The 23,166-nt window shown below is 42.0% G+C and overlaps 3 protein-coding genes across 7 annotated transcripts; 2 read left to right on the top strand and 1 right to left on the bottom strand.

The window, feature by feature from the left end:
• The first annotated feature begins 1,112 nt into the window (after positions 1–1,112).
• LOC106637683 (facilitated trehalose transporter Tret1-like) lies at positions 1,113–4,096 on the top strand. Its single transcript, XM_014350560.2, has 4 exons — positions 1,113–1,406; positions 2,204–2,737; positions 2,829–3,180; positions 3,562–4,096. The coding sequence occupies exons 1-4, from the start codon at positions 1,337–1,339 to the stop codon at positions 3,986–3,988; spliced, it is 1,383 nt and encodes a 460-aa protein (XP_014206046.2). The 5' UTR covers positions 1,113–1,336; the 3' UTR covers positions 3,989–4,096.
• Positions 4,097–4,626: 530 nt separating this feature from the next.
• On the bottom strand, positions 4,627–12,824 carry LOC106636986 (uncharacterized protein KIAA0930 homolog). Of its 4 annotated transcripts, none has more exons than XM_014349596.2 (9): positions 12,446–12,824; positions 10,579–10,910; positions 10,117–10,380; positions 9,932–10,034; positions 9,450–9,755; positions 8,268–8,504; positions 6,443–6,973; positions 4,984–5,133; positions 4,627–4,915 (listed from the first exon to the last, which is right to left on the bottom strand). In XM_014349596.2, exons 1-9 carry the CDS (start codon positions 12,561–12,563, stop codon positions 4,875–4,877), a joined length of 2,082 nt encoding a protein of 693 aa, XP_014205082.2. In that variant the 5' UTR covers positions 12,564–12,824; the 3' UTR covers positions 4,627–4,874. The 4 variants fall into 4 exon arrangements, with proteins under 4 accessions (XP_014205082.2, XP_023246904.2, XP_089444935.1 ...); XM_023391136.2 differs by having other exon boundaries at positions 9,932–10,031; XM_089588809.1 differs by lacking the exon at positions 10,579–10,910 and having other exon boundaries at positions 12,446–12,528.
• A 1,473-nt stretch (positions 12,825–14,297) lies between these two features.
• fat-spondin (extracellular matrix protein f-spondin) lies at positions 14,298–22,800 on the top strand. Of its 2 annotated transcripts, none has more exons than XM_089588543.1 (12): positions 14,298–14,515; positions 18,088–18,294; positions 18,357–18,541; positions 19,385–19,576; positions 20,106–20,392; positions 20,466–20,688; positions 20,764–20,947; positions 21,217–21,388; positions 21,453–21,865; positions 21,948–22,108; positions 22,190–22,360; positions 22,434–22,800. In XM_089588543.1, the coding sequence occupies exons 2-12, from the start codon at positions 18,093–18,095 to the stop codon at positions 22,518–22,520; spliced, it is 2,277 nt and encodes a 758-aa protein (XP_089444669.1). In that variant the 5' UTR covers positions 14,298–14,515; positions 18,088–18,092; the 3' UTR covers positions 22,521–22,800. The 2 variants fall into 2 exon arrangements, with proteins under 2 accessions (XP_089444669.1, XP_089444668.1); XM_089588542.1 differs by having other exon boundaries at positions 21,948–22,111.
• The last annotated feature ends 366 nt before the right edge of the window (positions 22,801–23,166 follow it).

Raw genomic sequence — 23,166 nt, 5'->3', positions numbered from 1 at the left:
TGTTAAAATGGCTGTTTACCTTTCACGAGTCGAGTAATTTTATTTTATTTTTGCCATTGTGACAAAAAAACTTGCACGAATTTTATCAAGTCAGGAATTTAAACAAACTCTATATACGCAAGTGTCCACTTATTCATCTGTTTTTTTCCGATTGTTCCGATGACGAGCGAGAGCGAAGGAGCATCAGAAAAACATGTGGACGTGTTGATTGGGACGATTTATAAAGAAGGAAATAAAGGAAGCCGATGATGTGTTGGCTCTAATTATTGTAATTTGAGCTCGAGTACCAAGTAAATTTCAAACGTGACGTCACGTACGACTGATTTTTCGTACAATCGTTGATGCTCATTCACTGTAAATTACATGGAATCTCCATGGATTAGGCAATAAAAGAAAATGCCTTATGTAGCATAGATTTTTCATGCATGTAGATCTGACTGTAAATTCAATAAAAATCGTTAGATCTGTAATTTACGTTCATAATATTTTATATTAACGTTTTTTCTTTTTTCATCAAAATTTTAAAGCCTTAAAAATTTTAGGAAACACTGAAAAACATTATGCACAAGTAGCAAAAAAATTTCACGCTGAGAGAATAAAAAAAATGTTACGCATGCTTTTCTAGCGTAAAAAAGCAGTTAGTCAAAATTTCATAATCGCATATCTCACTTTAATTTATGCGCACGTAAAACATAGAATTATTAGGAAAAGTAAACACAGACAGAGACGTCAGTCAGACAGACATCGTATAAATTAATTATTCTAGAAAACTACTCAATTATGCGATGGTACTATTCACCGGTGTAGAAAGATACAGAGCCTCTTAATCAGTTAAATTTCTTCGCGAGAAGCATATTAGTTAGCTTTTGCATAAGCGCGAGCAAGCTTTTATTAAAAAAAAAAAACAAAAAAAAAAAAACCCTTTGAGTAAAGCCAAATCGATTCCGATTGGTTGGCTCGATGAGAATAGCAAGGTGCCATTGGTAGGCACTAACAGACTTTCGGATGTACCATTGGTTATTGGCAAGGCGTGCTAAACGTGCTAAGGTTGTTTGTCTAGTTTTGCATTAAAAAGAAGATTCCCCCGCAAGTGGAGTTTGCCCCCGCGATAGACGAAGAAGAGAGCAATTGATTCCTCAACGGTAATTCATGAAGCGCGTATTGCTCGCTGGCTTGCGCAGGAGAGAAGATTCAGCGGGAAATTAATCCTTACGTATAGTTGAGATCGAGACGGACGACCGCGAGTTGGTCTGGGAAAAGAAGCGGACGGGTCGGAAGGATATTTACTTTTTTTTTCCTTTTTGGTGAAGACTTTTCGAGCTTGACGAAGGAAAAAATGGTTCAGGTGGTGACGAAGACCACCGGCTTGAGGAAATACTTTCCTCAACTGCTTGCTGGCTTTGGGGGTGAGTTTCTCCAATTAAACTCTGTTTTTTCTTGTTTCTTTTATTTATTTTTTTTTTTTTTTTCAATTATACTGTAGTATCTCGTATGCAGATTTGCTCTTCTTGTATCTTGCGTGTAACTCATTTTCTTGATAACTGCGCATTCACTTTATTTCATTTTGTACGAATATATGTTATTTTAATTGGTAAAAATGACGTTTTGAACCATTAATTGATAAATTAATTGTAAAAGTTGATGATCAGTAATATCATTGAAATGAAAATGTGAATTAAAATATCGTCGTGTAATGTGAAAACGGTAAAACGAGGGAAAAACTTGACTAAAAAAAAAAAACGTCTAAAGTTTATATAAAGTTATGTTTAATTAAACAATCAAAAGTTGTAGAAAAAAAAAGAAAAAAGCTTCTCTCGAAGCAGCGATGAAATGGAAATTCCCAAACGCATACGTTACGGCACAACCGAGTGCAACTGTAATACCGGTCAAATTTATCTCTAAAGCCGGACTCAATAAAAACCACTAGAGCTGAAAATACACACGAGCTTCAACAAGCTTTATTTACGACGATGCCACTCCAAGTGAGCTTAAAAAAACACATTGTTCGGTAATAGTCGATTTTATTTTTTATTCCGCTCAATATTCATTGTTGTCTTATGCAATGTACGCAACTAGTTTCAATCGATTGAAAATTAAAATAAAAAAAAAAATCCACGTCCTCGTCCATCATCATCAGCCAACTCGATCGGGCAATATAAGCGACGTTGTGTATTCACCCGTTGAAAACTTTCCTATTCCACAGTGACCATGATAATGGTGCAGTTAGGGTTCTCTTCGGGCTGGTCGTCGCCGTACCTGGCCAAACTCACGGCCTCGGACTCCCCGCTGCACCTCTCCCTCGCCCAAGCCTCCTGGGTCGCGTCGTTGCTGAACCTGGGACGGTTGTTGGGTGCCTTTTTGGGGGCCATTTTGGTCCATTACTGCGGCAGCAAGCGCACGTTGCTCCTCACCTTGCTCCCCATAAGCATTTGCTGGGCCCTGATCATACTGGCCCAAAGCGCCGAGTGGCTGTACGCGGCGCGCTTCTCCGGCGGCACGGGCCTCGGCATGACCTACAGCTCGTTTCCCTTGTACCTGGGCGAAGTGGCGCTACCCAAAATACGAGGCTCCCTCGTCTCCCTGGCTGCTTGTGGCGGTACTTTTGGAATAATGCTCGGCAACCTCGCCGGCTGCTACCTCGACCACCAAGTCTCTGCTGCCATCTACCTCGTGCCCTGCTTGCTCCTCATGGTCCTCTTTGCCTGGCTGCCCGAGTCGCCCCATCACCTAGTCAAAGGTATCTATCATAACTCACTACGTCCGTTTTTTTTTTTTTTTTTTAATCTAATGCGGCTTGTTTTTTTGGCATTTCAATTGTGAAAAATCAGTAAATGAGCTGGACAAAGCGAGGAGCTCGATCGAGTGGTACCGTGCTGGCGACAGAACCTCGGAGGAGCTGGAAGAGGTGGTGAAGTTCGTCTCGAGCGCGAGCTCCGAGTCTTTGGTGGACAAACTGGCCCAGTTTCGCCAGCCGGTCATCATGCGCGCCACGATCCTCGTGATCGTGCTGTGGACCTTCATGCAGATATGCGGCTTCAACAGCGTCCTGTTTTACATGGAAATCATCCTTATCCAAGCCAAGTCCCACCTAGTCGAGCCGAAAGTCGTGGTAGTCTACGTGAGCGCGTCAGCAGTCGTCGCCTCCGTCTTATCGATCGTCCTGATCGACAGATGCGGCAGGTAATTCATTATCATTATCGTCATCATTACCGGTATCGTCGCCGGTTTGTCGTTGCGCGCGGATTAGCCGATCGCGTTGCGTCAGCGGTTCAATTAAACCGATACCGATCCTCTCCCAAAGTGTCGGAGAAAAGGAAAAAAAAAAAATCACGTATCGTCGGGATTGCACAATCAAATAAATTCAATTAACCCAACGGCTCAAAAAATACGCACACTTGCGGCGAAGAAGAAGCTAGATAGATAACTCGGAGAAACGATTTTTTTTTTTTTTTTTTTTTTTTTTTTTCATTAGTAGGTATATATACCGCTATTTTATTCTCTCTTTGCAGAGGCTCTTTTTTCACTATAATATGAGAATTGGGGGTGTTTTAATTGTTACAGGCGAGCGTTGCTAGTAGCGTCGAGTCTCGGGGTGTCGGTCGCAATGTCCGGCCTCGGCGGTCACTTTTGGCTGATCGACCACGGCATCGACGTCGACGATTTCCAGTGGCTGCCCGTGGCGTCGATCTTCCTGTTCGACGTGGCCTTCTTTCTGGGGCTCATGTGCGTGCCGAGTGCCGTTCTCAGCGAGCTCTTCCCCTCGAACGTTAAATGCATAGCGGCCTGCATGTGCAGCCTCACCAGCGCGATATTCGCTTTCGTGGCGACCAAGTCGTACCAGCCGCTCATCGACCTCATCGGCCAGAGCAACGTTTACTTTACGTACTGCGGCTTGACGTTGCTGGTCGTGCCTTACGCGCTGATCTGCATGCCGGAAACCAAGGGCAAGACGTTGCAGCAGATTCAGGATAAACTCGTGAAACGCTGAGTCGGCCCTTCGACTCGAGGCTATACGTTTGTACACGCGAGGTGGATTTCGTTGCATTTTGCGCTGGGCGCATTGTACGTTTGAGATTTACTGTAGTGCCTTTTTTTTTTTTTTTTTTTTTTTTTTTTTTAAGTATATTTTACGGTTTTTCGTGATGCTTTTTTGCAAATGTGTGTGAGGAAATCCACATCAAAATATATCCCGTTTTTATCTCCCATTTGAACAAAAAAAATTTTAATTGAGGCCCACCTTTGAGATAGGAGACTCATTTTGTGTGTGCCTTGAAATACATTTTTTTTTTTTTTTTTATTAAAATGGGGGACAAAAACGGGGTATTTTTTGTGGATTTCCTCGTATATATTTCATTAATGATGATACGAGTAGATGTAATACTTTGTTTGTTTTTCCATCCTCCTAGTGTATAACTACGCGTGAGATTTTTTTAGACATTTAAATTTTTCGTGTGATTCATAACATCCCTTTTGTAGAAACCATAGGTGGTACGTGTACGTGATAGAAACAAGTATATTATTTATTTATATGTTAAATTTTTCCTCCCGTCACACAAGAGGCTGAAATGAATAACAAAAAAAAAAGTAATAATAATAATCAACACGTCTATTTTATACGTTTGTAGATCAATTCTTTATTTTTAACAAATGTCTCGTTATCACATATATATATATATTTGTTATTTTATTGTTATCATATATTATTTATCATCTCAAAAATGAAAAAAATACACTAGACAGTGGGACGTTGAATCAGTTTTATTGTTAGTAAATTCATTTGTACACGTTGAAAAGTTATGCCAGCCTCTGCCAGACGCGATGACGTTTTGGTAACGGAATTGTCTTCGCATTGACGACGAGGTACGCAGCACCGGTTAAAATGTCAAGATCGGACCTTCTCGGTGATCCAGTATGTCTGGAAGTGGTTTTAATTTATATTTTAGTTCTAATGGCGAGGACACCAAGTAATGTCCCGATGCGTACCTTTGGCAATGCTCCACCAGGGCAACCGGATGTACGTGAGAAAGGCGTTTAGGGGCGCGGACTGGGCTCTCTTGGTCTCCTTCCAAAAGTGGAAAGTCTGGGTGAACCCTCGCATCGTCCACAGGGGATTGTAAGCACCGTCGTCGAGTTCTGGTAACAGAAAAATTTTCGATCCAGTAGTTGAGCCAATTTTTTTTTCACACTGCACGCAGGGCAACTACTTTGTGAACACAAAAGTGGTGCAACTAACTATTTCCGTACTGAAGGAAAACTAATTACTGGAATTTATGTTCATTCATTCAATTCACTCTACCATCAGTACGAAATAATAAGACTATTCTACAGTTTGTATACTTTCGCTATTATACTCTTGTTTTAACTAGTTACTGTCAAACAAGTTGTTTTATATGTTTTCTGGAATAACTTTTTATTCATTGTGTTTCGTAATCGTGAAAAAGTAAAAATTACAAAACAGACATTAATTCGAAAACAGTGACATATAGATAAATATTGACACTGAAAAAAAAAACAATGTAGCTGTGGGAACGTGTGTTGATTCATGCCACGTGTGTATAATTATTATATGTATACAGACACCAATATAAGCATGTTTCCGACACGGGGGATACATTTTTTGTTTCGAGTGAACTTTTGAATGCACCTTATCTGTGACGTAAAGATAATTTTATCAATGGGTGAGAACGTAATACGTATAGGTTTCAGCTTTATCAAAAAGCGTCAAACAATGAGTTTGGAAATTAAATCGAAACACGCATTCCGTATGAGATATATTTAAGTTCAAAAGTCTTGTCTCAACTAATTTTCATTATTATAAAAAAAAAAATGTTAAAAACAAAAAATTTATTTGTACCATCGTGTGCGTATGGATAATATACTTTGTGTTATTTTCTACGAATATCTAGATCTACAGGAGATAAAGTTTTTACATAAAATTCGAATAGACCCTTAATACGGAATTCGCTTCTCAAAGTCTTTTACAATCGTTATTAAAATTATTTACATGATATGTTTCATCATCGACAACTGTAATATAGGGATTACAATAACGTAACACATTTACGTGTTTACGTTATTTCGCTTTTTTTTACCACATCGAAATAAACCCACTGTAGAAATGCAACGAAAAAACGTTCCGTCATGTACAATATATTTATAAGGGAGTTGCGTATTCACAAAATTACAATTGTCATTGTAAGAATAATTCGCGTGGTTTTATAACGACGAGCTTCATACAATACAATCAATAGATCGCACAGCCTCAATTGTCAACGTATGCCTGATGTCTCAAGCAATGAGCCACTCAAGCCGAATTCCTAAAGAAAGGATCCATCCGAACTCTGGTTACATAGGTATATATTATATAGGGTAATACTAAAGATCCACTGTGAGAGTAGTAGAGGTAGTGGTGGTGGTGGCTGTGTAATATAGTTTCGCGTACCCCTGTCGCACCAGTAGTAGATAGCAGTGCCGTCCGGAGTGACGCGATGGGGCGGAAGGGGCTGAGCCCCAAGGGAACTCGAGTAAGCTCGCCGCCTGCGTCTCCTGGGCAACGTGGCGCTTCGCTCGGGTGGACACGGGCTCGTTGTATCCGCGACGTCGTTACCATTGGCTTTGGCTGTCTCGTCGTCCTCGTTGCAGCCGTTCAACGGGTGGTGATGCGTCGCGTCCTCGAAACTGCTGCTCAGGTGGGTCGTTTTTTCGTGGATGAGGCTGCGCGACCTGCCCCTTCGGCGCTCCGCGAGCCGTTGGCTGCGAGTCTGGGCTTCCTCGCCTGCTGTCGGCTCCTGGTTTTCGTTGTCGCAGCAAGGCAGCTCTTCCTTGCCGTTGACCAGGATCGCCCCGGTGCCGAGTTTCTGGCGCACCCTTTTGTCGTTCGTTGGTGACGTGCCCATTTCGCTGCCCACTTCGATGGGTTGATGCGACTGTGGCTCTTCCTCTTCGTTTTCCATCGAGATTTGGCTTTTCAGACCTACATGTACACACGTCAATATTGCAGGTGGCTTGCCTTTTTTTTTTCTTTTTTTTTTCTTTTCTTTTTTTTTTTTTTTACTCTACAATCTTTCTCTCGGCCGCCCTCGAGTACATTTTGTCGGCTTTTCAATATTTGTCTTTCAAAGTTTTCTTTTTTTTTTTTTCGAGTCTATTCTTTTTGAGTCGAAGCTGTTGTTGCCTCGAGGTGGGGTTTTTTTTTTTTTTTTTTTTTAGCTTGGAGAATCTCGGAGTTTTTTTGTGACGTTTTTTCATCGTTTTTAACAAGTGACTGTAATTTAATTATTTAATTGCGTATTTGAGTTTAAAAAAAAACATTCAATTCAACTTTTACACTGTTGATTATTAAGTCAGAGAAAATTCATTACCCATCGTTTTCGTAATTTGTCATTTAGAAATTTTTAAATACAATAAAAAATAATTTATCAATGAAGTTAATTTTAAATTAATTAAAATTACGATTGCGGTCTAAAATTAACTTAAAACTGAAATATTCATAACTTATTAAAATTGCGAATCACTATGAAATTCCATAACTTTATGTCAAGCAAATTAATATAGGTACAAGATTAACGAAAGTTAGTTATAAAATTATGATTTTTGTAAAAAAAAAAAAAAAAAAATTTATTACTCTTCCACTGCCTAACAAAATTTTCAACTCGCTCACAAAAAAAGCGACAAGTAATAAAATATTTTGTAATTGAAAGTAAAGAGTGTGAAAGTTTGAATGAATTTGTTTTTTTATTTAAAATCTGTAAGAAATAAAAGTAACGGATGACTAAATAATTACAAGTACCGCAACCCTGCTTGATACGTTTTTAAATCTCATGTTTTAAAAGATTTTTCAATGATTTAATACTCATTATCTCAAGTAAAAAAAAAAAAAAAAATCTTAAATGAATTAGTTTATTTAGCATTAATTAAGCATTGATAAATAATTATTAAAGGTGAGAACTTTATCAAGATTTATATCCAGTAGAAGCTCCATAAATAAATAAAAATTATAGCAAAAATGCATCCATCGTTTAGCGCGCAATGTATTATTCCAAGCGGGTCTAGCCTACGGTTACCAAACAAGCTGGTTAGCAAGCTGGAAGCTGCATAAGTCAAAGACAATGATCTTACGTATAATTATACTTCGTGACTCAAGCTTTCACTCTGCAATGAAAAAAAAGCCTGAGCATCTTCCGTAACATGTATATCAAAGTTATACCCTCCGAGATACTCGTTAATTTTTTTTTTTTTTTTCTACTTCAGAAGAATGTGAGGCTCACCGCAAGGCGGGGCCGCATCGCTGCAGGTTCGATCCCTTTTGGACAGCAACAAGGGCGACCTGGACGACGCGTAACAGCTAGCAGGGCGATTATGATGCGGTCTAGCGCAGTTTCTGCGTATGGCAGCTGGCGACGATTGAGCCGAGCGTGTTCCGGTTACTCGCCTGGGCGTATCGGCTGACGGCCAATGCCCACCACCCCGACCCTCCTCCTCGGGCTCTTTGCTCGTCTTCTCGCCTAAGCGTCCGAGACATGTGATTTTTGTTTTGCCTACTTTCATTTTTTTTTCTTTTTTGTACGATTTTCATGCCAAATGGGCGATTGGCTGATGCGTTCATGTTTTAGGGTGCCGTAGAAGTTACACAAGTGGTTTGGCGTGTCGTTCGGAACGGTTTGGATTTTTTTATGTGAAATTTTTAATTCATTTTCTTACTGTGCTACCGTGTACAGGCGTTTGTTGTCTTTGTGATCGTATGAAGCGTATTTTTATATACTACTTGACTATTAAAAAACTGTATGTTTACGTGAAATTTTAATCGTGCTTCAGAACAAACTTTTAAAATACTACAATGGTAACAACTGCGGACACTTGAATTTGGGAGAAACTATATATAATCTGTACCTAAAAATATTTTTCATAGCAAGTATGTTCTAACTGGTAAACTCGTCATGGTATGATGGAATTGCGGTTGTATTGATTCATATTTTACTTGTCGGCGAAATTTTTTGTCACCTTCGCACAATCCAATCCCAAAGTATAAGGTGTTTTATTTTACATAATATGAACCATTTGAATTAATTTAAAAAAGAGATTGAAAAAAAAAAAAAAAAAAACAGATGGAACAGAAGTAGTTTGGCATGCACAACTATGTAGATTGAATGTTAACAGGATAAAAAGAGAAAAAGGTGGAAAATTAGCTGGAAATGTATGTGTTAGAATGCTAGAGGTAAAGATTTGTTAGTATACAAGCGAACGCAGAGTAGTTAAGATCGTGCAAATATGCGACACGTATACTTGTGGACTCGACACCATAGAGTTTATAATCAATAATGGATAATTTAAGTAAGTATTGTAAGATACTATGCGTAATAAACACAAGAGACGAATATTCAAAAAAAAAAAGAGAGGAAAAAAAAGACTCGTATGCGATCTGTCGTATCCACATAGCACCCCGTGATTACCATCTTTGAGATCCCCGGCCTCGATCTCGCTAAGCCCATTGGCCATGGAGTCCAGCCCCTCGTTTTCCGACCTGGCCTTGGCGGCCGCGCTCTCGGGCTTGGTGCGCCATCCCCCGCGAACGAAATTGTTGAGGTTCGAGCTCGGGTCCGACAATCGGCGCTGGTGCCGGTATAGGAAAAGCTCCTCGGCGTCGTCCCAGTCGGCGTCCCCGAGGGCGTCCGTCAGGCAGTACCCCGGCTCCGAGGTCGGGGTCTCCGCCCCCGAGCCTTTGGGCTTCGTCACTGCCATTTCCGCGTGACCTTTGCCTGTAAGGGGTTTTAAAATTATTTCACTCTCGCCATCAATGTGTGCCAAAATGGTCAATTGACTCTGGTAGGATTAATCAAGGGCCATTAAGAGTACTCCCATTTTGGGGCACCCACGGCGATGATAGGATAGGAATTGAGTTTAGTCGTATTAAGTTTGGTAGTATCGTGCATACCTTTCGGGCCTTTCATTCTCACGAACTCAACTCTCTGCGTGGTTGCCCCCGAGAACAGGCCAAAGGTCATCCTCTGTGCCATTTTCGTGCTCAAGCTCGACTGCTTTGGTACCGATCGGAAAACAAACGGCCAAATTGAAATCTTTGCTTTTACATTTCAAATAATAACAGCAGTTTACACCTACCCTGGCGTCGTAGACCTTTTTAAGCGCGTCGTATCTGATGGAGCCGAGGAAGATGACGCCCTGCACCGCGCCCTGCCTGTCGGAGGCCACGAGCTCGACGCACACCATCTCCCCGTCCCTGACTAGGATATCACAGAAAACCTCGTCGAAATTGTCGACCATGAAGCAGATGTGCGGGTACGTCATCTCCTCGAGGTCGCCCTTGGCGTCCATTCGCCGGCGACTCGGACTGGCGTACACTTTCTGGGAGTGTCTTCTCAACACCTGTTGCACGAGAGCAGCGTACAAAATACACATTAGTTACCTATACAGTGATGGATACCCTTCGTTTACTACCAAAATAATATCCCTCACGGATAATTGATCTTTTTTTCTTTTCTCGTACACAATTTCAATTTCACGAAATGAATGAGTGTAATTAGGTAAGATTACAGCTTTGCCAAGACAAATGGGCATTGTCACCTGCAATTCCTTGGGGCTGGTCCTCGTGCAAATGGCAAGGGTGAGGGTGTAATCAAACTGATGGACGACCAAATTCAGGTAGACAGTCTCCTCCCAGTCGATGTCGGGATCGCCGATGGGCAGCTTTTTGCTGTCCTTGCGGAACACGTCGACTTCGGTCTCGAACTTGGGCAGGTACCTCGACGACGTCTTAACGTGCTTTTTCCGCACGAAGAAGAGAAGATCGTCCCCGTCTATCGTGTGCTCGGCTTGGAACAAAAAGTGCCGGACAAACAGGTCCGTCCAGTAGGTCGTGCCCTGAAGCATCACGAAGCCCGAGTCCACGAGGTTGCCTTCAACATTTTATTCAACGCTCGTCACCAACCAGCACCGTTTCATTTGAATTTACCTCAACACCAGAGTAAGGGGGAAAAAAAAAATGGCTAAATGAAAAATGCATTCATCCTGAACAAAGTGGCTCCGACACGGCGTTTCATTAAAGATTCATGCTGATTACTATACGCTTTCGCCTCCCTTCCATCCCGACTTTAATGCTCTGTCGTTCGACTTCTCACAAGAGCGAAACTGACGTCGTCGTCGTTAAGTCGCGGGTAAACACAATCTGGGCACTTTTTTTCTTTCTTTTTTTCATTTTGAGCTTGCGTTTGAAAGATTAAACGAGCTTTTTTTCATTTGCAATTAGATCTGTGGCAAGCCAAATGGGAATAAAGTGCTTTCCGACACTATTCCACATCGGTAATCTTTGGAAATCAATTATTAGGTCGAGCGAGGTTTTATGAAGATGGGGAAAAAATAGGGCGACAGGAGATGGAGGACTTGCATCACAAAGAGGTAAAACTCGCCGGGTGGCAAATTTAGGAGATTCGCGTGACAAAAGTTCCGAGTCATCGCGAACAAAAAGATTTTTATTATTAAAGTTTTTCGCACAAAAGGTACAGGTAAGAACGAAAAAATGGCAAAGATATATAAATAACTTGAACTTGTGATTAATAAAAAAAGAAAAAAAAAAAAGGTTCATGCAAGAATTTTTTTTCCTGCACGTGGAGTTAAGATTGGAGTTCTGTGTTGTTTATTCACGAGGAGAGTATAGGTATAGTTTCATATGCGCAGTCAACGCACGTAATTTTTCTCGTAGCTTTTTAAAGAGATACGGGATTTCTCGTTGCACTTTATCGCGTACAAAAAGTTACGATTATTTAGAGAACGTTGTAGTGTGCTACTGATACGGCTTTATTAAAAATTCAACGCAAAACAAGTTGTTTTGCATCTCGTCACATTTGCCGAATAAATGTTTCATGCCTGACAACATATTAAAAAATGAGCATAAAATTTTCAAGATATTATTCGTCGAGCGAACGCGGAACTTGAGAAAATATTTGTGATATTGGTAGTAGTTGGGCAAAATAATTTTATATCTACATAATCCTAGCAAACGTATGCACGAGTACAATGTGCTTGCGTACGCGCAATGCATTTTGATTTGTTTTGCCGGGATGACGCCATAGTTTGATCAATTGTTCATTGACAACGTAAATAACCAATAAAAAATAAAGTTTGAAAATACCAATTGAAAAGACAATAATAATATTATTTCGAATAAAAATACATAGTTGGCGTAGGAAACACATTTACAAACATTGTTTATTTGTAAACAATGACGATAAAGCTTACGAAAAAAAGTTATACTGTACCGATAGAACTACTTGCAGATTGTGAGCTTTAAAACGTGTAATCGGAATGAAAAGGGGACAATATTGTAATCAAGGAAGGTGGAGTACGTATAGAATGCAAACACCAATCACATTCACAATAAAGCAAAAAAAAAAAAAAAATCAATAATCTCCATGGAGTGACAGACAAACCGTACCATCTTTGGTGGTGAGCAGCTGTCTCATCTCCTTCGTCCTCTGGAAGTTGATCTCCTCGAGGAGCTGTTCTAGCATACTCGGCGTCTGAAGCCTGTTCTTCCCACCCGAACACGCCATCTCGCCCAACTCGCTCTCTCTCCCCCGCGACCGTTCAATGTGCCATTCTCATTATTGGCCAAGAAATACGAAAAAAAACCCGGCACTTTGCACTTGTTTTTCTCACTCGGCGATCATATCAGACTCATGTTGCCGCTGCTACACTTGTGCGAGGGCAAGCGGCTGTGTAAGTATACACGGGGATAACAATGGAGTGCATCGCACGCCTCGTCCTATACGGCACAGTCGCAGAGAGAGAGAGAGAGAGAGAGAGGAGACGCTCTCTCCTGCGTATATGCGCAGAGAACTGACAGATGTGCGATGTTTTTTCCTCGCCTGGAGCTGATGCGGAGAGGGAGAGAACCGCCCACGCACGGGAGCAGCCGGTTTTGTTAGTTGGCGAGTCAGGTTAGTCGATACTCCGACGCCTGCGCTTTTTCAGCCGGACTCGCTGGCGGATCTTTCGAATAAAAAGGGCACTCCAAGGGGTCGACGCTGCCAAAGCCAAACGTTTCTTTCCACATCCTGAACAAAATTCTATTTTTTATGCCAACTTTCATGCCGATCCACTTAGTTTTTTTGGTACAATGGATGTGTCTCGTAATTCAGCGTTGTTTGATTCTAGATAGAAATAATGTACAACTCATTTCACACATCTCAATCACAATTACATCAAAACATCATTACAAACTTGTTTTCTTTAATTTTCAGTTGATTTTTACGTGTACTTTTACGTTCGGAATCAATGATCAAACTAAATTCACCCTGTCCGTGGTAAGATGTGAAACCCAGAGTTGGAACACTTAACGGTTCGGAACAAAAGTGGACAATAATGGCCCCCGGATGTTATAGTACAAACGGAAAAGTATCGATAGCCTTCCGTAGGGGTTCGATCGACGAACAGTGACTAAAAGGATCAAGCAAATCTTACTGTTATTATTTTAATACTGAAATAATAATTACATGGACACAGTGTTACTAGAGGATGAAATTTTTTTTTTTTTTTTTTCATCTCTACGAAAAAACTACAGCGATCATCTCTTAAGATTCAAATATTACTCAACCAATTTAAGTATTAAGCAGGAACTATAAATAAAAAAATTGTCGATTTACCTTTTTTCGTGATTTTACATTATCGAATGGTAAAATGTATGCAATCTTCAAAAAGAAATCGAAATAAATACTTTGCAACATCAGACTTTCTCGATATAACGCGGTTTTTCAGAGAAAAGATTGGTTAATGATTGTATTGTATCTATTGTTTATCACGTTTATATTAACATCAAATAATATGAACGAGTAGTGTAAATTACCAGCTGTTGTATAAAAACGTCAACTGAATTACCTGTAAAATTTATTATTTAAAATATTCATAAAATAGAACAATAAATCATTAAACATATTGAAAAATTATTAGATTTTAGGTAAAAATAAAAAAATTATAAATAGACTTAAGCGCATCCTCAACCACCGTCATCTCGATAACTCAATTCCCCTCATCATCGAACCAATTCACGAAATCTGTGTCAATGCAGCAGGAGAAAACCGAAATCCACAGGCTGAGATCGCAAAACTTTCCCGATCCGCGAGTCCACTGCTGCAAGCAATCATTTTTTTTTTTTTAATAAACGGACGCAAGTATATCTCGTCGTCGATCGCCCGCGGGGCTCGCCGTGTATACGGTAGAGCAGCGACGGCACTCGCATCAGTCTCATTCCCACCGGCCCCATGAAAAGCCGAGCTGCGTCTCTCGGGCATTCGTAGCCTTTTTTTTTTTTTTTGTGCGCGCGACTCGCAAAAGAGTTTACTCCGACCGGTTGTTGGCTCTTAGGGTGCTCCAACGCTTTTTATTATCGTTGCTGTAATTATCATCATCGCTGTGCACTGCTCTGTCCCGAACGATCGTTTCTCAGTGTTACCGTACCACTGCCAGTGCTGATGAATTAAATCGTCGCCGTTACGTGGAAATTCTCGTAAGTGTTTGTGCTGTAACTGCGCCATTATTTTTATCATACTTTGCTGTACACCTATATCTATAGTTTAGTCCTTTATTCCGAAGTATCGGCTAGTAAGAAGCTGTATGAATTTTCGGGGTAAGAGTTTTTTTTTTTTTTTTTTTTTTTCTAGAATGAAAATACAAAATTTCGAGTTAGCCGCAAATTCGAATACTCTCCTTGTAAAAGTAAAAGTGTACTTTCTTTCGGGCGATCGAGACAAATGAGAGGTAATTTTTTTTCTTACCCGGCAATAGCAGATGTATTGGTTCGGCAAATCGATTTTGCGTAACGTTATTACCGCTCGTAACAACAATGGGATGTTCAATAAATTAAGTACCAGGTTCCGTTACGTTTGGGGATGAAAATTTGATTTAATCCTGCTTTAATACTACATAGAGCGAATTTGATTGTTTTGCCGTGCCCAGTAACTTCTCTATACTTTAACTATCGACACCGCTTGCACTTGACACTATTTTTTATTTAAAGCACTTGAGGCTTTCGCGTGATCGAACGCGTAAATAAACGGAAACTCACCTGTTTGACAAAGAACTTGTTTTAAAATAATCTCCAAGTCATTGAAACCAAGCGAGCCACTCGACAAACAATGGCACGCCCAGTCCGAAGTTCAGCGCCCGCATAAATAACACATCCGTTATGCGCAGCAACGATTTCGATACCCTGCACACACACACGTGTACCATACAATACACATGTAAAAATCAAACGTGATATCCAATATACGTATAAATGTATCAGACATCGTGCACGCGTGCGTGTATATATATATTACACGAGTTTGTTTTATCAGCGTAACCTTGGCCGGGCCCCGGATTCCGCATTATAATGTGAGAAAGGTACTCACACACACACACACACACACACACACAACAATATATTATACTCGCGCGCGGGGCTGCACGTCCCCACACAACCATTGTCGCGTTTGATACGGCGCGGCAATTAGCTTTGAAAATTTTCGTTTGCCCCAGTACACGGGGAGGGCCTCAATTAGGCCTCCTCCTCGGAGAGATTAAAATGTCCTTACATTGTATTTTAAATTAATTTACTTTTTTAAGGCACGCATTGTTTTTTTTTTTTTTTTTTTGTTTTTTTTCACAAGCACTGATGAGTCGAAATAAACAAAAATCTGCGTGGAAGTCGACCACTTGCGTATATATACAGCACGTATATGATTCACGCAGCATATATCGCAAAGTAAAGTATTACAAGGTGTATTAATGACGATTTTAATTTTTCTCTCTCCCCCCCCCCGTGTACATGTATTATATCATATATGCACGTAGGTCTATATATATATGTAACCTCGAACAATGTAAAACTGCTCGTAAAAATGATTTCACTTTGCGCTTCGCGTAACCCTACGTACATGAGTTATCGCGCGAAATCTCACGAATTGCTGGATGTACCCGCTAAACGCCACTGATGACATAATTACGGCACGTTTGAATGAATGAGAGGTACAATTTAGCGTTAAATACATATATCATCGCCACATTTTTCTGTATCTCTTAACCATCCTATATTATTTTATATCCATCGCTCGCGATTTCATTGAGAGCTCGTATATATTTATCATTTCTCTTACAAGCGGATTGAGTGAATTAATAGTATACTCTCACAATTTAGATTAGTATATTTTGTTATTAATTCAAGTGAAGATTGTTTTTTTTTTTTTCCACACAATAAGATATAGCTATAGTTTCAACCAGATAGTAAATCGTGTAAACTTCAATTCCGCAATAATTCCAACCATTAGCTGCTGTTCGCTCCAGTTGAGTTCTCTCGCGTATATAATATGCCTCTAATATATCACCTACATCTGGATCTCGATATGGATACGTGTAAGTACAGGCACAGGTACGGAGGATGAGTCGACCTCGTTTCTCCTTATATATTCAATTGGCTCGTCTCTCTCTACCGCGTACACGTGTATAGGTATAAATTACACACTCATTATAGTCCCGTCGAGAGAAATCTCGCAAAGTGTTGCTCTGCGGTTTTTCGACTGCTTACAATACTATACGTCCACGTCTCATTTTCTCGACATTCCGCACACTTATATACTCCCTGGCGTGAATAATACACACACGCGCGTACACGCTCTAACAAAAATCAGAGGGTCGTCGACTTCCCATTCGTATGAAAATCGGCTAGACGCTTGCGACAACATTAGAGTGTGGGATGTGTTTTAGCTCGTGCCGCTCTTCGGCGATCCTATACATATACGACAATGGGATCTTTTGTCATCTCGGGATTTATTTCACTGTATATCGGAAACGTACTCGGCTCAATACGACAAAAATTTCCGCGAGACATTATCACCGCAGCGATAATTGTGGGTCAGTGTCGTACCGGTAGCTAATGTGTAAATCGGTAAAGAGTCTGCCGATTACCCACCAGCTATAGTGTATATTTAATTTAAAATCACGGCGTAGAAAGCAAACGGTTTCTACTCTAGAAATCGGCGTGTGCAGTCCCGATGAGCTTTATCTTTTGCATCGGAGTGTTTAACGATAACGTAAACGATATGAAAACCGAGTGTACTTTTACTTTTCCGTGATCCGCAAAAAGGTTTCCGTTCTCGGCTTCGTTGTCTTTACTCTGATCTCTTAGAAAAAAAAAAAAAAAAAAAAATAATAAGGAAAACTTTTATGAATATTGGGCAATTTTTACCTCGACTTGTCGCTTTTGTTTGCTAGCGAGCACAAAAGAATCTTTCAACCTTTTGCGTCTTTGCGAGCCCATTAACGTGCGCAGGAGGTATACGTATGTGTGCGTGCATAGTCCCGTCACGCCTGAGCAGAGAGAAGATGTTAAAAGCGTCGTTGCGAAATTTTACGTGCGACTCGCGGATGTTTCAAAACGCCGCGCGTGCAAACGCAGCGTTATACGTTGATTTTTCGAGATTAATTTTCCATCCTCGCTCTCCTCCATCATTGCTTATTCATGCGACAGCGCGCGGTAATTAATAACTCCCAAGATATCGGTACACATATTATGTGGAGCACTCGTTGGTGCATTATACGGATGACGGTTTCGAGGTGGGGCTCGATTATTATTATTCCTCTTATATATATTTCGTTTTTTCCATAGGATAACGACTGTTTCCGTTACCAACTTGCGCGTCGAGATTTTTCAAACGTTATTCTTACTAATAAGCAGGTGCGCGTCCCATGCGCTGCGATATACTCGCGAGTCGCGAATTTTCGATGAAAGTTTTTGCGCTCAGAACTGATCTTTATACATGACGGCGTGCACATTAAATTAAATTGAAATTGTGTGGCACGAGTAACGCGTGCGCGCTTTCAACGAAGCTAGATTTCATCGTGCCCATAGCAAAAATAAAAAAAAAAAAAAAAGTTTAAATGGTAGAAGCGCTTCCGGTGTACCTTACGAGGTGTATACGAGTAGAAACTAAACGGCTAGTTGTTATCAATGCCGTGTGGTGATATCAAGCGAAATTTGTAATGTAAACTAATAACATGATAATCATAATGATATTATTATACGTGTACCTATATTATTAGAGGCGATGTTAGAGCTACGGTTGCTCATCGGCGCGTGGCTGTCGCTGCAGCTGCTCGGTAAGGGCGTGCGAGCGGGATGTCCGCTGAATCCAACTTCCGACCCGACATCCGGCTCCAGGCTTCCCGGGGACGGTGGCTATCGGATTTTAATCAGCGGCGACCACGATAAGTACATTCCGAGCGCGGTCTACACGATCAGTCTCCAAGGTAAGTGCGGGAGTGAGGTTCTTTTTGTTTTTTTTTTTTTTAAATTTAATTTTATATTCGAGGTCCCGGTGACAGCGAGAGGCCGCAAGAGTTCAAGCGGTTTACGCTCTCGGTGGACTCGCAACACGCGCCGTTCAATCCGGCAGCGCGGGTTGGCTTTTTTCAAATATTTCCCGACTCCCTGACCGAGTTCAATGAGGACTGCGTCAATACTGTTTCCGAATTGTCGGATTACCCAAAGTCCGAGGTAGGATACTTTATTCATTCATCCCTTTTTTTTTCTTTTTTATTTATGCTTAATTTCTATCAATGGCACAAATTTATAAAAATATTGAAATTTAGTCACATCTTTGAGCACGATTGTGTGGTGATTCGAAGGAAACAGTTATTAACGAAACAATTTGAATTTATATGAAATTTATGTAATTGAATGTTATGCAACTGTAATTTAGTTAATCAACATCACTATAATAAATGCAGTGGATTAATTACGAATCGTGTCAGTCTATTTGAGATACATGACTGATCTAAGCTGAGATCATTCGAATTTACATTTTTAAATAAAAACATAATGAGTACATCTACAGTGTAAGAAATGTTTGTAATACATAATTCACGAATTAAGGAGTTTACTAGTACGAGTTGAAGCAAGTATAGAAAAAAAAAAAATAATAATTTTATACATGCTCGAACGCAGTAAAAAATATTTTTGAAAAAGAGTAGATAAATAAATGTTCAGTTATACATGCTTACAGCCTAAGGTTAAAATTTTTTAATGGAAGTATTGCTCATTTCTATTTTATGGGTATTAGAGTGTAAACAATATAATCTGAATAGTACTTGAAATTTTAATTTATTAAAGCGTATTTTTTTTTTTTTATAAACGAATAGCAAAATAAAAATAATAACTTACAAGGGAACTATCAGCAAACTTAAAAAACTAATAACGTAATACTCGAAAAAAAAAAAAATATCTGTAAAAAATAAAAGTTGATGTTAAAATATTTCCCCGTTTAAGCTTACAAAATACAGAAAAAATTTTCAGTTGTATTAAAAAGGAAAAAAAAACCCTAATCGCGTAAACAAACAGGTGCAGGTGATGTGGCGAGCCCCACCAGCAGGCTCGGGCTGCGTCATGTTCACCGCCATGGTGCTGGAGAACGCGAACCGCTGGTACGCCGAAGACGGCCACCTCAGCCGAACCTTCTGCGAGATGAGCCCCAGGGAGACCGAGAACCTCGACGAGCTCCGCTGCTGCGCCTGCGACGAGGCCAAGTACGAGGCAAGTATAATAGCTTTTACTTTTTTTTTTTTTCTCACGCCCGACCGCCTAGTCAACAATCGCGCCCAGCTTGATGGTACATTTCCGGGAAGTGCTGTTTTTTTTTTTTTTGTTTTTTTTTCATACCCAAGCCGCGAATTTTCACGCCGTTTCGAAGATCGCCGGGGGCAGATATTATACATTGTTCCTCTTGTACCTACGCACATATATATGCACGGATTGCGTTACATGCGCGTACAAATATTTTTCAAGGTTTCCCGTAAAATCGACAAGCGTGTCAGGCCCAAGAGGTAACAAGCATGTTACCCAACGCCCGAGGTCTTGTATATATACATATATATATGATGAGAAAGAACGCGCGCGTGCAAGTGTACGCATTGTTCCCGAGCCGTAATTATCATCACTTTGGGAAAAAAAAAAAAAAGAAAATAATTATACGCACGGCTCGCGGCATAAATCATCAAAAACCGGACTTCTGCTCGTTGAAAATAGAGAGAGAGAGAATAAAAATAAACAACGCACGTTGTAGATGGTGCTCGAGGGTATCTGGTCCAACGCGACGCACCCGAAGGACTTTCCGCGCTCGGTGTACCTGACGCACTTCAGCGACGTGCTGGGCGCGAGCCACGTGACGAACTTTTCCTTCTGGGGCCGGGACCACGTGGCCTCGGACGGGTTCCGGCAATTGGCCGAGTGGAGCTCCGCCGACGCGCTCGAAGCCGAACTCAAGACCAGAGCCAAGTACCTCAGGAGCTTGATCAAGGCGCCCGGGCTCTGGTACCCCAACGTCAACTCCAACACGACGGCCGACTTTAGGTAAGCTCCTTTTCCCCTCCTCCCAACCAGAAAAGGAAAGGCATAGCTGATCGGGTTTTTGCGGCCAAATAAGGGTCGACCGTAAGCACCCCCTGCTGTCTCTGGCGTCGACGATGGGCCCGTCCCCCGACTGGGTGGTCGGCGTGAGCAAGCTGAACCTCTGCCAGCGCGACTGCACCTGGATCCGCGGTATGGCGATCGACCTGTACCCGTGGGACGCCGGCACGGACGACGGCATCACCTACATGTCCCCGAACTCGGAGACCAAGCCGCGCGAGCGCATGAAGCCCATCACCGTGAGTTGTGATCAATTTTTTTGCGCCCACCTTGCCCCCTCGATCTACAATCAGTGGGGTTGTTTATGTCATCAGACCATGTACCCGGAGGACCCGCGCTCGCCGTTCTACGATCCCAGTGGGCGGCCGATGCTGCCGGTGGCGAGGCTCTACCTGGACCGCACCGAGATCACGAAGCGCAGCTGCGACGAGGACAAGCTCGACACGGAGCTCGACGGACTCGCGAGCTCTGGAGCCACCGCCACCACCATGGAGACACGTGAGTTTTCCCGGACCGCTCCGAGAGGCTTTTCACTTCCGCGACCCGTACGGTAGTTCAGCTGTTTTGTCTCCCCCCCCCCCGTTTGCTTTTTCCTACCCCCCCATCGATGAAGAAAAAATAAACAAGCTTGCCTTGTGCACACACGCCAGATATTGTATAATTTATTTTCCTCCCGCGAGAAAAAAAAAAAAAAAAAAAGAGATCGGTATCGGATCGGTTGTCGAATAATTTCAAACAAACGAAAAATTCTCCACCCCGGGGGACAGCCGATTGCTCGACAACAGCCTGGTCGGACTGGTCGGCTTGCTCGGTGAGCTGTGGCAAGGGCAACCGTACGCGCAAGCGGGCCTACCGGCTGCCGGAAAAAGCCGCACTGGCCAGCTGCAGCAGCCAGCTCGTAGCCAGGGAAGTCTGTCTGGGATCGCTCGGCGAGTGCCCGTGAGTATACATAACGCGTGACTCCAGGAAGAGACTCTTCATTTCTTTTCCCCCCCCCCCATAGGGGCAGCGATGGCAGCGAGGGTAGCTCGGGCCAGAGTTACAGCGATTGCGAGACGAGCGACTGGAGCGATTGGTCCGAGTGCAGCGTGGGGTGTGGGATCGGTTTCAGGTCCCGGCACCGCAGGCTGCGCAGCCCGGCGAACCGGAGGAGCTGCGTCCACGTGGATCTCGCGGAGAAGGAGCGCTGCCGGGGAACCGCGTGCGAGGAGGAGGACGGCCCGGTGTGCCGGGCGACCGAGTGGTCCGAGTGGTCGCATTGCAGCGTCACCTGCGGCAAGGGCGTCAAAACCAGGACGAGGGCGCTACTGGTAGCCCCGGACCTACGGCTCGAGTGCTCGAGGGAGCTCGAGCTCGTCCAGCACCGGCCGTGCCTCGACCAGGCCGATTGCACCTTCGACAAGGCCACCGCCAAGGGTTTGTGGCTTTTTGACAGCATCCAATACTTTTTTTTTTTTTATTCGACGTCTCTACAGCTTACATTTTTTCACGCGCCCAGCGATATGCTCGGAGAAGACGGAGAAAGGCCCCTGCCGGGGCTACTTTGAGCACTGGGCCTACGATTTGGAGCAACGGGCGTGCGTGCCGTTCGTCTATGGAGGCTGTCGGGGCAACAAAAACAACTTCCGCACCCTCGAGGACTGCCGGAAGATTTGCGACGTTGTAAGGGCACCGGAGACTTGCTGTATAGACTCGAACCCTGTTGAAACAATGATGTATTATTTTTTTTTTTTTTTTCAGATAAAGGAGTCTCTGGTGGACGGGCAGCCGGACGGTCAGTCGTCGGAGCAAGTGTCGCGGTCTTCTTCTCGGGGGAATCCGGTGGATTGCCAGGTTTCCGACTGGTCTCCTTGGACGGCCTGCAGCGTCACTTGTGGGGACGGCGTCGTCACCAGTACTCGACACATTACCGTGCGTATTGGAAAATATGGGAAAAAAAAGGAAAATTTGTATAAAAATGATGAAACGTGCGTTGTTTTTGCAGAGAAAAGCGGAGAATGGAGGCAGACCGTGCGGCGGGAGACGCTTGCAGCGACGTGCCAGGTGTCACATGCCGCCTTGCGAGTTTTAATGTCATTCGATATACGATGAGACTAATGGATGGGAGAGGCACTTGATATACTTTTTTTTTTTTTTTTTTTTATTTTTTTTATTTATTCTTATTATTTTTTTTATTTTCAAAAATAAAACTTAAACTTTTGTACAGATCAATGGAAGTCTTGTCGATGCATTAGACGCGTCAACTTAAACGGCGAGCTTTCTTGTACTTAACTTGACAAATTAAGCATATATATTTGTAGACAATAAAGTGGATGTAATCGCGGAAGCAGTTATGTCTGTGTGTGTGTGTGTGTGTGGATTCGTTGAAAAACTCTTCAGTACAAACTGTCAACGAAAAATCTTCTTACAAGAACGTACTTATGATTAATTTCTTTTTTTTTTAGCAAAAACCTAAAGTATTGAATTTTATTTTTTTCTTTCTTTACAATCGCTGAATGTTGTGTGCGAGAGGAACAAAATAAATTTGAGTATCAGAATAAACTTGCTTTTATTACTGGTCGTTTTTTTGTTTTTAACAATTTTTCTCCCCCTCCTTTAGATAATCGTTTTTATTTGGTACGTATATTTATAAATATGCGTGAGATTACGCGCGAGAGCCATTTACGGGCTACACGCGTTGAATAGTTTGTTTTTTGTTTACTTATCCGTCTATTCTT

Source organism: Copidosoma floridanum, unplaced genomic scaffold (genome assembly GCF_036245765.1).
Source record: "Copidosoma floridanum isolate Cflo_tuat_1 unplaced genomic scaffold, Cflo_Japanese_pri ptg000007l, whole genome shotgun sequence".
Lineage (NCBI taxonomy): Eukaryota > Metazoa > Arthropoda > Insecta > Hymenoptera > Encyrtidae > Copidosoma > Copidosoma floridanum.
Note: the sequence above shows the minus strand (reverse complement) of the source record. Positions and strands in the feature narration are given on the sequence as shown.

Coding starts and splice junctions, on each gene's coding strand:
- LOC106637683 (XM_014350560.2), top strand. CDS start 1,337: ATGGTTCAGGTGGTGACGAAGACCACCGGCTTGAGGAAATACTTTCCT. Junction 1,407..2,203: donor ACTGCTTGCTGGCTTTGGGG/GTGAGTTTCTCC, acceptor CCTATTCCACAG/TGACCATGATAATGGTGCAG. Junction 2,738..2,828: donor GCCCCATCACCTAGTCAAAG/GTATCTATCATA, acceptor GTGAAAAATCAG/TAAATGAGCTGGACAAAGCG.
- LOC106636986 (XM_014349596.2), bottom strand. CDS start 12,563: ATGGCGTGTTCGGGTGGGAAGAACAGGCTTCAGACGCCGAGTATGCTA. Junction 10,035..10,116: donor AAAAGGTCTACGACGCCAGG/GTAGGTGTAAAC, acceptor TCGGTACCAAAG/CAGTCGAGCTTGAGCACGAA. Junction 4,916..4,983: donor CTGGTGGAGCATTGCCAAAG/GTACGCATCGGG, acceptor AACCACTTCCAG/ACATACTGGATCACCGAGAA.
- fat-spondin (XM_089588542.1), top strand. CDS start 18,093: ATGTTAGAGCTACGGTTGCTCATCGGCGCGTGGCTGTCGCTGCAGCTG. Junction 18,295..18,356: donor CTACACGATCAGTCTCCAAG/GTAAGTGCGGGA, acceptor TTTATATTCGAG/GTCCCGGTGACAGCGAGAGG. Junction 22,361..22,433: donor CCAGTACTCGACACATTACC/GTGCGTATTGGA, acceptor TTGTTTTTGCAG/AGAAAAGCGGAGAATGGAGG.